The sequence below is a fragment of the Leopardus geoffroyi genome, chromosome A3, assembly GCF_018350155.1.
Source record: "Leopardus geoffroyi isolate Oge1 chromosome A3, O.geoffroyi_Oge1_pat1.0, whole genome shotgun sequence".
Classification (NCBI taxonomy): Eukaryota; Metazoa; Chordata; class Mammalia; order Carnivora; family Felidae; genus Leopardus; species Leopardus geoffroyi.
The window spans coordinates 61,218,443-61,232,411 of record NC_059336.1 but is presented as its reverse complement, the minus strand read 5'-3'; the positions used below and the strand labels follow the sequence as shown (position 1 = coordinate 61,232,411).

Sequence of the window (13,969 nt, the reverse complement as noted above, 5' to 3'; positions counted from 1 at the left end):
GTCAGACTAGATCCAGAACATCATGATCCAATTATATATTGTTTACAGGAGACAAACTGTAGATTTAAAGACACAAATAGTTTAAAGTACAAGAATGTAATAAGGCAAAACATACAAGCAGAAACCACAGAAAAGCTGGAGTGGCCATAGTGATATCAGACAAAGCAGACTTTAAAACAAAAATGTTCCTAGAGATAAAGTGGGAATATATAATAATAAGTAAATAATATAAAATAAAACTAATATAAATATTTGAAAATAAGAGGCGCCTAAGTGGCTCACTCGGCATGATCTCACAGTTCATGGGTTCCAGCCTTGCATCAGACTGTGTTGACAGCTTGCAGCCTGGAGCCTATTTACAATTCTGTGTCTCCCTCTCTCTCTGCCTCTCCCCTTCCCATGCTATCTCTCTCTCTTTTTCTCAAAATAAATAAACTTAAAAAAATTTATTTAAAAGTAAAATAAAAAATATATGCACCCGATAACAGAACACCAAAATACATGCAGCAAAAACTAACAGAAATGAAGAGAGAAATAGATAATTCTACAATAGTTGGTGACTTCAATACTCTACTTTCAATAATGGATAGAACTAGATGGGAGGTCAACAAGGAAACAGAATGCTTGAATAGCACTATACAACAGCTGGACCTGACCGACATCTACAGAACATTCTACGCTACAACAACAGAATATACAGTTTCAAGTGCACATGGAACATTCTAGAGGATAGACCATATGCTAGGTCATTTTTAAAAACCTAAATAAATTTAAAAGGATAGAAATAATATAAAGCATGTCTTCTGACCACAGTGGAATGGAATTAGGCACCAATAACAGAAAAATCTGGGACACTTACAAATATGAGAAAATTAAACTAGACTCTCCTCAACAACCAACTGGTGAAAGAAAAAAAAAATTTAAAAAGAAATCAGAAATTACTTTGAAATGAATTAAAAGCAGACATAACATACCAAAACTCATGGGATGCAACTAAAACAGTCCTTAGAAGGAAATTTATAGCTATAAATGTCCACATCACGAAAGAAAAAAGATCACAAATCAATAATCTTGCCTTCTAAAAAAAGTCTTACCTGCACTAAAGAAAGAAGAGCAAACTAAACCTAAAAGAAGCAGAAGAAAAGGATCAAGATTAGAGTAGAAAGTAATGAAACAAAGAATAAGTAGAGAAAATCAAGAAACCAAAAGCTGGTTCTTTATTTTTTTTTTTTTTAAATTTTTTTTTTCCAACGTTTATTTATTTTTGGGACAGAGAGAGACAGAGCATGAACAGGGGAGGGGCAGAGAGAGAGGGAGACACAGAATCGGAAACAGGCTCCAGGCTCTGAGCCATCAGCCCAGAGCCCGACGCGGGGCTCGAACTCACGGACCGCGAGATCGTGACCTGGCTGAAGTCGGACGCTTAACCGACTGCGCCACCCAGGCGCCCCAAAAGCTGGTTCTTTAAAAGATCAACAAAATCAACAAACTTTTATATAGTTTGACCAAGGAAAAAAACCTAGAACTATTAGAAAAAGAAATAAAAGAGGGGCACTTCTACTGAGCTTATAAAAGTAGAAAGAATTACAAAGAAATATTATGAACAACTGTACACCAACAAATTAGATAGCTTAAACAAAATGGACAAATTCCTAGAACAATACAACCTACAGAAATTGACTAGAGAAGAAATACACAATCTGAAAAGACCTGTAACATGTGTGAGATTCTATCAGTCATCACAAAACTACCCACAAAAAAAAGCTCAAGCCCACATGACGTCAGTGCTTATTCCACCAAACGTTCAAAGAATACTTATCTTCCACAAATAAAAGAGAACACTTCTCAAATCTCCGTGTAAGATCAAGACACAGATGTCAGCTCTTACACCGCTCCTATTTAACACTAAAATGGAGGTTCTAGCCAGACAATTAAACAGCACAAAGAAATAAAAGGCATCCAGACTAGAAAGAAAGAAAGAAAATTATTTCTATTCACAGATGGCATGATCTTGGACACAGAAACTCCTAAGGAATCCATTATTATAACTAATAAATAGGGGTGCCTGGGTGGCTCAGTTGGTTGAGCACCTGACTTCAGCTCAGGTCATGATCTCACAGCTTATGGGCTCGAGCCCTGCATCAGGCTCTGTGCTGACAGCTCAGAGCCTGGAGCCTGCTTCAGATTCTGTGTCTCCCTCTCTCTCTGCACCTCCCCCACTTGCGCTCTCTCTCTTTGAAAAATAAATATTAAAAAAAATGTTTTTAAGGAATAAATAAGCTCAGCAAGGTTGCAGGATACAAGATCAATATATAAAAATCAATAGTTTTTCTATACACTTGACATGAAAATTGACAAGTAAAATTAAGAAAACTCCATTCAAAAAAAAACAAAACAACTCTAAAATGCTATCAGAAAGTATACAATACCTAGGAATAAATTTAATAAAATCATAAAACTTACACTGTGGAATCATACACAAAAATTGTTGAAAAAAACTAAAGACCTAAATAAATGAAATCTTATGCTTTATGGACTGGAAGACCTAACTAACATTGCTAACATGGTAATACAACCCAATCTGATCTATAGATTCAGTGCAATCCTATCATAATCCCAGTTGACTTCTTTATACAAACTGGTAAGTGGATGCTAAAATTCACATGGAATTGCAAAGGACCCAAAATAGCCAAAAAAATCCTGAAAAAGTAGAGTAGCAGGGCTTACACTTCCCAATTTCAGAACTTACTACAATGCAACAATGATCAAGATAGTGTAGTACTAGCACAAGGAATATTAATGGAATAGAATTGATAGTTCAGAAATAAATCCATACATCTATGATCAACTGATTTTTCAATAAGAGTACCAAGACCATTCAATGGGAAAAACTACCCTTTGAAACAAACCGTGATAGGACAACTGGATAGCCACGTGCAAAAGAATTAAGTTGGACCTTTACTTCATACCACACACAAAAATTGACTTAAAATGGATCAAAGGTCAAGACTCTAACAAGTAAAATAGCAGAATTTTCATTATCTTGGATTTGGTAATGAATTTTCAGATATGACACCAGAAGCATAAGCAAGAACAATAACAACAACAAAATAGACTGAACTTCATCAAAATTTAAAACTCTTGTGCTTCACAGGACACCATCAAGAATGTGAAAGACAACCCATGGAATGGGAGACAATATTTGCGAGTCATATATCTGATAAGAAAATTGTATCTAGAATATACAAAGAACTCTTACAAATTAATAAAAAGATAAATTACCCCTTTTTAATGTAAGCAAAGGATCTGAACTGACAATCTTCCAAAGAATATACACAAATTGCTCAAAGTATATTAAAAGATGTTGGACATCATTAGTCATCAGAGAAATGCAAATCAAAAGCACAATAAAATACCATCTCCCTACCGCCAGGATGAGAATCAAAAAGCCAGATAGGGGCGCCTGGGTGGCTCAGTCAGTTAAGCGTCTGACTCTTGATTTCGGCTCAGGTCATGATCTCATGGTTTGTGAGATGGAGCCCAGCATCAGGCTCTGTACTGACAGCAAGGAGCCTGCTTAGGATTCTCTCTCTGCCCCTCCACCAATCATGCTCTCACTCTCCCTCTCTCAAAATAAATAAATATTTTTTTAAAAAAGCCCGATAATAAGGGTTGTCAAGAATGTGAAGAAATTGGGACCCTCACACCCTATTGGAAGGAATGCATAATGGCCCAGCTGCTATGGAAAACAGTCTGGCAGCTCCTCAAATGATTAAATATATAGAATTATTACATGATCCAGCAATTCCACTCCTAGGCAAATACCAACAAAAATGAAAACATATGTCCATGCAGAAACATGTACATGAATGTTATATATGGAGATACAGGCTGCTTGTTTGGTCTTCCCCAATTTCTGGATTGTTCCTGACCAAAGGAGAAAGTTCATTAGGAGAACCCCAGCTACAAGTGGGATGTGTAATAACTCTAGTCCCACTCTCACAACTTCTTCTTACAAATTTCCCAACCTGTCCATTCCATGTAATTAGAATTCTGCCGCATTTTTAGGTAGGAATTCTGCATACCCTGCAGACCAAAGTCCATCTTTCCTCAGGCTGAGTTCCTAACATCCTCCCAAATTTATACCAATTCCATTGACCAGCTCATGTATTCTTCCAAGTGTTGAATGAAGACCTATGAAAAAATATGATAGGAACTGCACTGCATTTACCAACTAAACTTTGACAGTCTAGGAGTCCTATATGCCAATCAAACTGAGTGTTTCATAATTCCAAGACACAAATACTTTATGCCACTTTAGAACTTTGTGGTTACACATAGAACTCCCTCCACCTGATATGCCCACTGTCTACTACTCTTCCCAGCATCACCTTCGTATTTATTATTTCTCTGTGAAATGACTCAAGAATTAGTAGCCTCTGCCTCTGCTCTTCTGGGCAGCAGACCAGTAGCTAAGAGCATAGTCTCTGGAATCAGCATGATTGAGTTCAAACTTCACTCTTCCACTTAAATGTATGACCTCGGCAGGTTTCTTAACCACTCTGCCTTGGTTTTCTCATCTTTTGAAAGGGTGTATAATTCTTCCCAGGGTCATTATAAGGATTAAATGAAATCATTTATAACATGTAATATGCTTCCCCAGCACTGTTCTATTACTTGTATCTCAATCTATTGATGGTATCATATTTGTGTACCTGCATCTTCCCCTAGAAGTCCCTGAGTTTAGAGGTGTTAAGTTTCTTATTTCTTTTCATATTCATAGCATTTAATACAGCGCTAGGCAGGATAGGTAGCTATGAAAGGGACCAATGAATGAAAAATAAAAACTACTAGCCCTTGGGGCCCCTGGGTGGCGCAGTCGGTTAAGCGTCCGACTTCAGCCAGGTCACGATCTCGCGGTCCGTGAGTTCGAGCCCCGCGTCGGGCTCTGGGCTGATGGCTCAGAGCCTGGAGCCTGTTTCCGATTCTGTGTCTCCCTCTCTCTCTGTCCCTCCCCCATTCATGCTCTGTCTCTCTCTGTCCCAAAAAGTAAATAAATGTTGAAAAAAAAAAAAATTAAAAAAAAAAAAAAAAAAAAAAAAAAAAAACTACTAGCCCAGCAAAGTCAGTGATAATGGAAACTGTGCTTTCAATATAAAAATCAGAGCACATGGTTTATGAGTAAACTAGAATCGAGTATCTGGAATGAGGCCTGCTCTGGAATATCTAGGCTATCTGACCACCAGAATGATCTAGAAAGTATCCAAATGTTCAGCAGCTAAACTATTATATAAATGATAACATTAAAACACAGAGGATTTTACATAACCATAACAGGAGTCCTCTATTGACACCTGAAAAAGTACGGACAAAACACTAAGAAAAACAGAGCAGAAGAGTATGCATGGAAGGATTACAGAGATGTTCAAAGAAAGATAATCAAAGACAACAGACTGTGTGTGTATCTAATACCACAGATGAAAGAATCTTTATATTTTTAAATTTTTTATTCCAAAGACAACTTAATACAAAAAGAAAATAATGCTTACAATGCCTTTACCTAAGAAACAAGATGAATGAAATGGAGATTCCAAAAATTTTAATCCTTTAAATAAGACACAGTAAGAAGGGTCAAGTTTCTCCATTACTGTAACTCTGACTAGATAAGTTTCCTGATAAGAAAAAAATCCATATGTTCTCCTATGGTCAATTCTCTTATTTCATAAGTAAACTTTTAAGGCCAGTAATCTGTTTTGTTCATGTCTGGGACAATTAACAGTTTGATTAAATTAGTTAAAGTTCTTCCTAAGTATGTCTTCTTATGATACAATTAAAAAATGACATCTAAAATGTATTTATTTGTCCACAAAGAAGAAAGGTCTTCAGCAAGTTTTTCATCAATTTTTACCCCCAATAGTTCCTCTCAAAATTATAGCCCAACTCAGAAAAGGGAACTAATATACTTACTCAAAGAACAGATCATATTTTTCACTTTAATCAGTTTACTTTATAATACATACTCACACAGATATATGCACATGTATATATACATATCTATATATACACCAGAGGAAAATTAAATAATGAATCCACCTTTTCAGTTATCCTCACACAAGTTAATAAAATACTGCCAGCAATAGGACTCTCAAAGAACCTGGTGATGATGACTACTCTAACTTGATTCTAACAAACCAAATACATACCTCCATCCTTCTTTGACATCAACAATCCTTAGATTAACATGAGGAATGGAGACAAGTAAAAAATGTGGGTGGGAATTTACTCCAAATATTTTCTCTTCAAAAAAGCAAAAAAAGGCTAGGCTCACTCAGTTGAGCCTCCGACTTCAGCTCAGGTCATGATCCAGCTAGCAGGTTGTGAGTTCAAGTCCCACATCAGGCTGGGGCTCCCTGCTGTCAGTGCAGGACCCACTTCGGATCCTCTGTCCCCCTCTCTCTGCCCCTCTTCCTTTCATGCTCCCCCACATTCAGGCATACTCTCTCTCTCTCTCTCAAAAAAAAAAAAAAAAAAAAAAAACATAAAAAAAAAAAAAGCAAAGAAAGGCATTATCCCTGAATATCACTGAACAAATATCCTTCCTTAAAAGCACAGTTCAAAAGTCTGAACACAATAAACTTAAAACTTGTTTCTAATTTTTGAATAAGAATTTATCCTCACCCACTTCATAAATTCTCTTGCCCAAAAAGCAATCTGTCAACACATGTAGTTTAAATCATTAACTACACAGCACCAAATCATTAGTATAATCAGCATGTAAATTTCATAAAGGCACTGATTGTGTCCTTTTAAGTACTTTATACAACATCCAGTACAAGGAAGCTTATTAAACATTTATGATGTTTAATAAAAATAAAATGCCAAAACAAAAGTCTTTATTATTCAACTTGGCTGTCATGTATAATATAACCACTGATCAGTATCCATTTCTCCAAGTGTAATTATAAGAAATCGAAAACAAACCCCATTCAAATTAGAAATTCTCCGTCTCCTCTGTCCAAGAACATGGTTTCATTGCTGTGTCAGAAATAAACTAGCAGGCCACCAGCAGAGAACATAAAACATACAGATTGTTGGGGTATTTAACCTAAGCATTTAAGCACCATCTACAAAGCAAAAAGCCTACTACATTTCATGCACTTTTTTGGAGATATTTTCCTTACCTTTCCCATTTTGCCACGTGGTATACCAAGATAAAGTAAGGAACGAAGTGATAAATGCTAAAACAGTAGCTACAGTTCCATTTCGGAGCCTCATCTCATTTCACCATCACAATGGTTCATATGTTTATGATGGTAACCAAAACTGTTTTCTTTTAATCGTGAAGTCAACTGAATCCAGTACTCCTGGCTCTGGGCCAATAAAAACAATCAATAAGAGAGGTTCATTTCAGATGCTCTGCAGAACAAGCCTAGCAGCAACACCATTCATAATTGCTATTCAGGATGGTCTTCGGTCTTCATAGGCTGATGTCTCAGGCTTCTTTCTTCCTATTCAGGGAAAAAAAAGAAAGAAAAACTTGTTCAATAATGCAAAATATTAGTTTCTTCATTTATTATTCACCATTATAAACAGACTTTTGGTTGGGCTAAACTCTACCTACAAAGATTATCCTCACATCTAAACAACTCATTTAATATACTAGAATTATGTGGTTTTTCTCCTCCAGGAAAGAAAGTAATGGTTCGGGGCGCCTGGGTGGCTCAGTTGGTTAAGCTCAGTTGGTTAAGCAAGCTCAGGTCATGATCTTGTGGTTCTTGAGTTCAAGCCCTGGGTCGGGCTCTGTGCTAACAGCCTGGAACCTGGAGCCTGCTTTACATTCTGTGTCTCCCTCTCTCTCTCTGCCCCTCCCCCATTCATGCTCGCTCTCGCTCGCTCTCTCTCAAGAATAAACATTAAATTTTTTTAATTAAAAAAAAAAAAAAAGAAAGTAATGGTTCATTATTTCAAGGGGGAAGTTACGAGACTTGTTAAACAAATAGTAAGCCAAAGATTCCAAGCTGATAACTCCAAAGATCACACAACAGTTCTAAGTAGCATAACTGTCGCTCTCCTTAGATTTCCTATTGCAAAGTAATAGTTAACGTTTTAAAAATATTAAAAAAAAAACGACAGACTACAATACGCAAACATCAAAAAAACCTGAGCTCTAGATACAGCAACATCATTACTTATATGACTTCCAGTGTGCACTTATCTAGGCCTTGCAGTTTCATCCATAAAGTGAGAAAAAAGCCTCTCCTGGCTCCTCCTCTATGACACACATAATGTTATAAATAACAGGTTACAGTTATTACTGCTATTTATCATAATCATGAAATAAGTGTAGTTTTTCCAGTAACTAACCTACTCCTAAGGTGTAAATTGGGAATACTCAGGCATTTAGAAAATGCTGCAACCAACCAGCACACTGTATCACCTAGGACCATCAGTTAGCATTGTTTTAACTCAGAAAATCTGGAGATCACCACCCATCTAACAAAGCTGTTGAGAAAATCAAATTAAATCAAGTCCTTATAAGCACTTAAGCATATCACCCAGCACTTAATAGGTTCTCCATAAAAGTTAACTGTGTAAAAATAAAAACAAACAAACAAAACACTGCAGCCAGCCACTGGTTTAGTCTACTCTACGCACAGCCAGTGTCATTCCCTTGGGAGCATGTCAGGCACTCTAAGATGTGCATTGATTCCCAGTGGCCTCAAAGGGACCACAAGATGCACTTGGAAATATACTAAGGCATACTCTAGTGGGTTGAGTTAATGCACTTCCAAAAATGCCGAACAAGCCCAAGGGACAATTTCCTCAGCAAGAAAGTATGGCTGATTAAAGCGCCATTTGTAGGCAATTCAGAAACTACCATCTGAGCTACTTTGTAAAACTGAACATTACTAGAAATCTCCACTGGTCTAGAGCATAGTACTAATGGTATCAATGATAAGACACTACAACTCACCAAGTGTTTCCTATGCATCTATTATATGCTTTAAATCTTCACAAAACCCTATGAGGGAGGCATTTTTTTAACTGAAGTACAATTGACACACACAAGGTTATACTGTTTCAGGTTTAATGAGACAGGCATTACTAACCCTATTTTACACACAAGAGAAATGAACTCAGAGAAAGAACCCTAATTTGTAGGACTCCAAAGTTCAAGCTCTGACCTACCACCCTTTCCCTCTCAAACTAGGTGACCAGCAGCTTGGAAGAATGAAGAGAAGGGCTGGGGACACTCAAAGTCTAGAGACCCTTCCTGAGGCATTATCTTTAACTGTGTGAATTTAAAATATTTTCTATACTATAACAAATATTGATCTATTATGAAAAAAGATGAAAATTTCATAGGAAATTTCCAAATTTAAAACCTGAAACTTTAAAAGAATTTCTCACTTCCTGTAACCTTTGGCTAAGCACCCCTCCCCCCATCCCACATACACACCCAGCATGCCTTTTAACTTTCCTTGGCCAGTAGATCTCTCACTATAGTATAATATTCTAGAAGCACTGAACTCTACCTCCTTGTTTCCTATTACTATCTGAAAACAAGGAACTCCAAAGGTATTCTCACAAGTTATCAGTACTTTTTAAAACCAAAGTTATTCACCTTCTATAGTTAAGACAAATGAATGTCAAACACACCCACATTTAATGGTTTAGAATTTAAAACCTTCGTGGCATTATCTTATATCAGTAAGCACACAATGAGTTCTGATTATAAAAAGAGATATGATAACTCAGTGAATTATATAATGTAGAATTATAATCCTGGTGTGACATTATATAAAAATGCATATATAACTTTCTGTTGTTATATACTTAGCCCTACCCCTACATCAGGAAGGATTTTGTCCTGGTAAAAGATCTAAAAATATACAGGTTATTAAACATCCAATTAATAATTATGGGGAAGTAAAGAAAGAATCCTAAAATAAAGGATATTTTTAAATAGTTTTATTAAATACAAAGTAAGCCCATATGATAAAACTCAGTATAAATACGTAGAGACAGTAAAAGTAAATGACTTCTAAAATCAAAGTAGACTACAGATATACTATTAATAATGTGTGAAAAATATATGGAATATTAAATATTTGATCCAGGAAGCTATTAAGCTCTGGTTTGAAGAAGATACTTATCAATTCTACTAACAAATAAGACCTGAAATTCTGCAGGAGAAATGTAAGAGCATTTTACTCAGTAGGAATGTAGTCATACATTTTAATTAGAGTTTCCACACCAACGAAGTTTAACTGCACAGTGTAAGTGAAGACTCCACAAAAACAAAACTAATGATCTCCACGGTCTTCAAGCAGAAGAGGCAGTCACAGGCTGGACAGCCAAGAGCCCTATGAATTGACCAACTGCCTAAGACAAGAAACAAAGTGACGCCTATTCTTTATCGATGTCCACATTTGCAAAAATGTTAATCTAACACCTTAATCTCTGAGATTATTACTTAACACATCTGAATCTTGAAAAACAAAAAAGGAAGTGGCTAAAATTACTAATATCTTCTTCACCCTGACAAAGATGAATGGAACTTCAACTCTAGATCTCAAACTGAAAAGACTGTTTTAGTTAACTTCCCTTTAAGGGCTGCAGTCCTGTATTTTATTATTAGATACAAGAAACTGTATTTTAAAGTGTTCTCTTAAATATTCACTATGTTTTATGGCTGACAACACTTTGCTGAACACTTGGCATATTCCCTAATAATCCCACAGACAGGACAGAGGTGCCTGAGGAATGAAAGGCAGAAGCATGAAATCCATAATGCTTCTATATAACTTTATACACAGTATTATGGAAAAATTAATTTATTTTAAATTTATAAAATGATTAATATTTTTCATCAATACAGCTTACATAATTTCATCATCCAGTGCGTTTTCAGATTTACAAGTGTGGGCTAAAGAAACCTCTGCCATGATAACCTGTTAATAAAACTATTTTTTTAACATTCAGAAAGACCAAACCAAAAAACGCATTATTATTTGATTCTAAATTTAGGTTCTAAATTCCAACGAACGTTGTTGTCATTATTTTTTATGAGAATTCGTCCGACGGCAAAAGCACAACAGCAAAATACATGGGAAGCATTAAAAACATACATTATGTCTGCTTATATTTCGCAATTCGGATTGTAAGCAATGAATGGGCTCCAGAGAAACACACGCTTCGAGAAATAAAAGCGGGCGCGCAAGTGGTATGACTGCCAGCTCATAAAACACGCCTTGGAGGTGTCACCTGGTACACTCTGTGCAATCACCCAGACCCAACCTAAGGGTCCCACTTGCAGCTTCCTCCTTCAGGGGGAACTGGGGCCTGAGGGGATGGGGGTACTCTTTCATACCGGACCCTCGCATCTTCACTTTGTAGAAATATTCAGTACGACAGCTGCACGCCTCCTCCGCCACGGCGGGAGCAGCCCTTGCTTCAGTGCCCGGGACCTCCTGGCCCCCGCCTCACCTGCCCCCGGCCCGGCATGGGCCCTGGGACTGCCGGGTCCCGCGGGCAACTCTCCCTTCTCCCCAGTACCCCCCAAGCCCACACTTTCCTCCACTTTGCCCCAAAGTCAACGAGCCCCGCCGCGCCGGGAAACGCACCAGGCGCCCTGCCGGACACCCGGAGAGAGCAAGGCACCGAGGGTCTGTAGCAGAGGCAGCGGTGGCGCGGGGCTGACCGCGCGGCCAGGGCGTCCCGGCCCGCGCCCCGCCCCGAGGCCCAGCCCGCGCCCGGAGCCGGCCCCGCAGCAGCCTGAGACGCGCGAGCTCCGGGTCGGGCCGCGGCGCGGGTGGCTCCGTTACCAGCAGGTGGATCTTCCGCGACCCCAGCGTCTCAGAGCCCAGAAACCGGCACCGCCCCTCCATCCCGCGCCCCTCCGCGCAGCCGCCCTGCGCCCCTACCTCGAGGCAGCCCGTGCGCCGCCGCCGCCACAAGCCGCGAGCCGCAAGCCCCTCACCCGCCGCTGGCGCTGCCAGTCCTGCCGCGGCCGCCGCCAAGGCTGCTGTGGCCGCCGCTGCCGCCGCCGCCGCTGCCGGGCGCCCCGCCTCCCCAGCGCGACTCCGCCCCCGCCGCTGGAGCGCCGCGGCCGCCCCGCCCCTCGGCCCCGCCCGCGACCCCGCCAGCCATTGGCCGCCGGTGCTGCGCGCCCTCCACTGAGCGCCCCCGCGCGGCCGAGCTGCTCGCATCAGTGGCCCGCCTGGCTGTCATTTAGGGGCGCCGTCTCGCAGCCCATATAACTCTCCTGAGATCCTTTTCTCCCCCTTCATTTAATGTCACGGCGAGGTTTGGAGCGGCGTGTTGGTCTCCGGCCCCAGGCTCCGGGAGCTTGGCGTCTCCGCGCCGCCCCGCCGCCACATCTGGTTTTAATCCTCCCCGGCGTGTGCAGAGGCAGCTCAGGCTGCCAACGCAAGGCCCCAGGGAGCCCTCGGCCTCCGCCGGGGCTCGCGACCCGACCACCCGGGGCTGCCTCAGTCCGAGCCCCTAGCCCCAGCTGCTGTCCCGTTACCCGACCTTCCAGCCTGGGCAGCATTCCTCCGGGCGACAAGTCCCAGGGGCGGCTCCCGCCCTAATCCAAACAATAGCTTCCGAGGCCCCGTAGTTCCAGCCTCACCGTCCATCTCTGACCTTCAGGGCACCCCCAGCGACAGGCATCGCTATCCCCAATTTGCTGGGACTCAGGAAGAAGGACTAGCGTAAGCATAGGAAGGAGAAATACAAGATTTAAAGGCAGATCATTTGGGTGTTAACGCCTTTGATTTTTCTGCTTCATCACCTGTCCTGACCCTTTCTCCTGAGCCCCGTGTTCCAGTCGTTCACCATGTCAAAACGTTTGAAGTTAACTTCAGAACCAACTAGATAATCAACTATAGAGAGCCTGAGCGGTCTGCCTCTGTTTTGCTTAGTATTCATAGGTACTGTGACTTTCGTTAATAGTAACTACAGTTGGGCACATCATCTTTTGGATAATACACCAAAGATGTGTTATTTTAACCATTACAGTAATCCCAACAACAACCCTACAAGTTAATATTTACAGGGAATTGAGAGGCCAAAGATCAAGGAGACACCCTTCTTCTTGCCAAGCTCCCAAATTCTTTTTAGAAAACAGCAATCCAAAAATTCAAAAGAGGCAAACCTCAATGGTTTGTTTCCCCAGAAAAATCCAACCCCCACCCCCGTGCTTTTTTTTTTTTTTTTTTTTTTTTTTTGTCTCAAGGTAACAGTAATTAACAATCAGCTATGATATGTATGAGTTTCTTAGTTCTTCCATGGTGATATTTCTCTCTGAATGTTGACCTGTTTTAAAGGTCAGGGAAGAGATACATGATTCCCTTCCTCCTGTGGTCCTCTTCTTGATTCAGGGGAAACAGACAAAAAGGTTCATCTACTATCCACCACCATGAACATAACTTAGGCATGACAGCCATGACATTAAATGACAACTTTTCTCTCTGCTTTAGTGGCCTGAGAGTCAGATTTACTGTATTCTATGACAAAGACATTTCCTGGTAGCAAGCTGGCAATAAGATTTCATGACCAGATGTAAGCAATAAAGACTGAGACCATCTGAGACACTGTTTAATACATCTTGCCTAAAATATATTTTGGGATTGGAAAATCCTAGGTCTTATTATACATTGCTCTTAATGACAGACAAGCACACTCCCTCTGGCAAATGGAGAAAGCTCTGCCATTTGACAAATGATGAAGAAAGCCACCAAGCCATGCCCACAGGATTGGCCAAAAGGTCAAATAGCACAGGTAGCTACTGTTCCTATTTTACAGAGGAAGGAACTGAGGCCCTGGGAGACTAACTTGGCAGATACAAATAGTAATTTAGTCAGCCAGTAAATGATAGAACCAGAATTCACATCCTGGTCTGTTTGATTCCAGAGCCCCTGCGTCATTCCACCACACTACCTCTCTGCTCAAGCACTCAGCA

General features: G+C 40.2%; 1 protein-coding gene across 2 annotated transcripts in view; it reads right to left on the bottom strand.

The window, feature by feature from the left end:
• MGAT4A (alpha-1,3-mannosyl-glycoprotein 4-beta-N-acetylglucosaminyltransferase A) overlaps window positions 1-12,077 on the bottom strand; it is a 122,181-nt gene extending 110,104 nt beyond the window's left edge. Inside the window, exons 1-2 of one of the 2 annotated variants that reach the window (XM_045445789.1) lie at window positions 11,928-12,077; window positions 7,182-7,508 (exon numbers count right to left, since the gene is read on the bottom strand). In XM_045445789.1, the coding sequence (XP_045301745.1) occupies window positions 7,182-7,275 (94 nt within the window). In that variant the 5' untranslated portion in view covers window positions 7,276-7,508; window positions 11,928-12,077. The remainder of the gene's footprint in view (window positions 1-7,181; window positions 7,509-11,927) is intronic. The other variant, XM_045445790.1, reaches the window with a different exon arrangement.
• Between the last annotated feature and the right edge of the window lie 1,892 nt (window positions 12,078-13,969).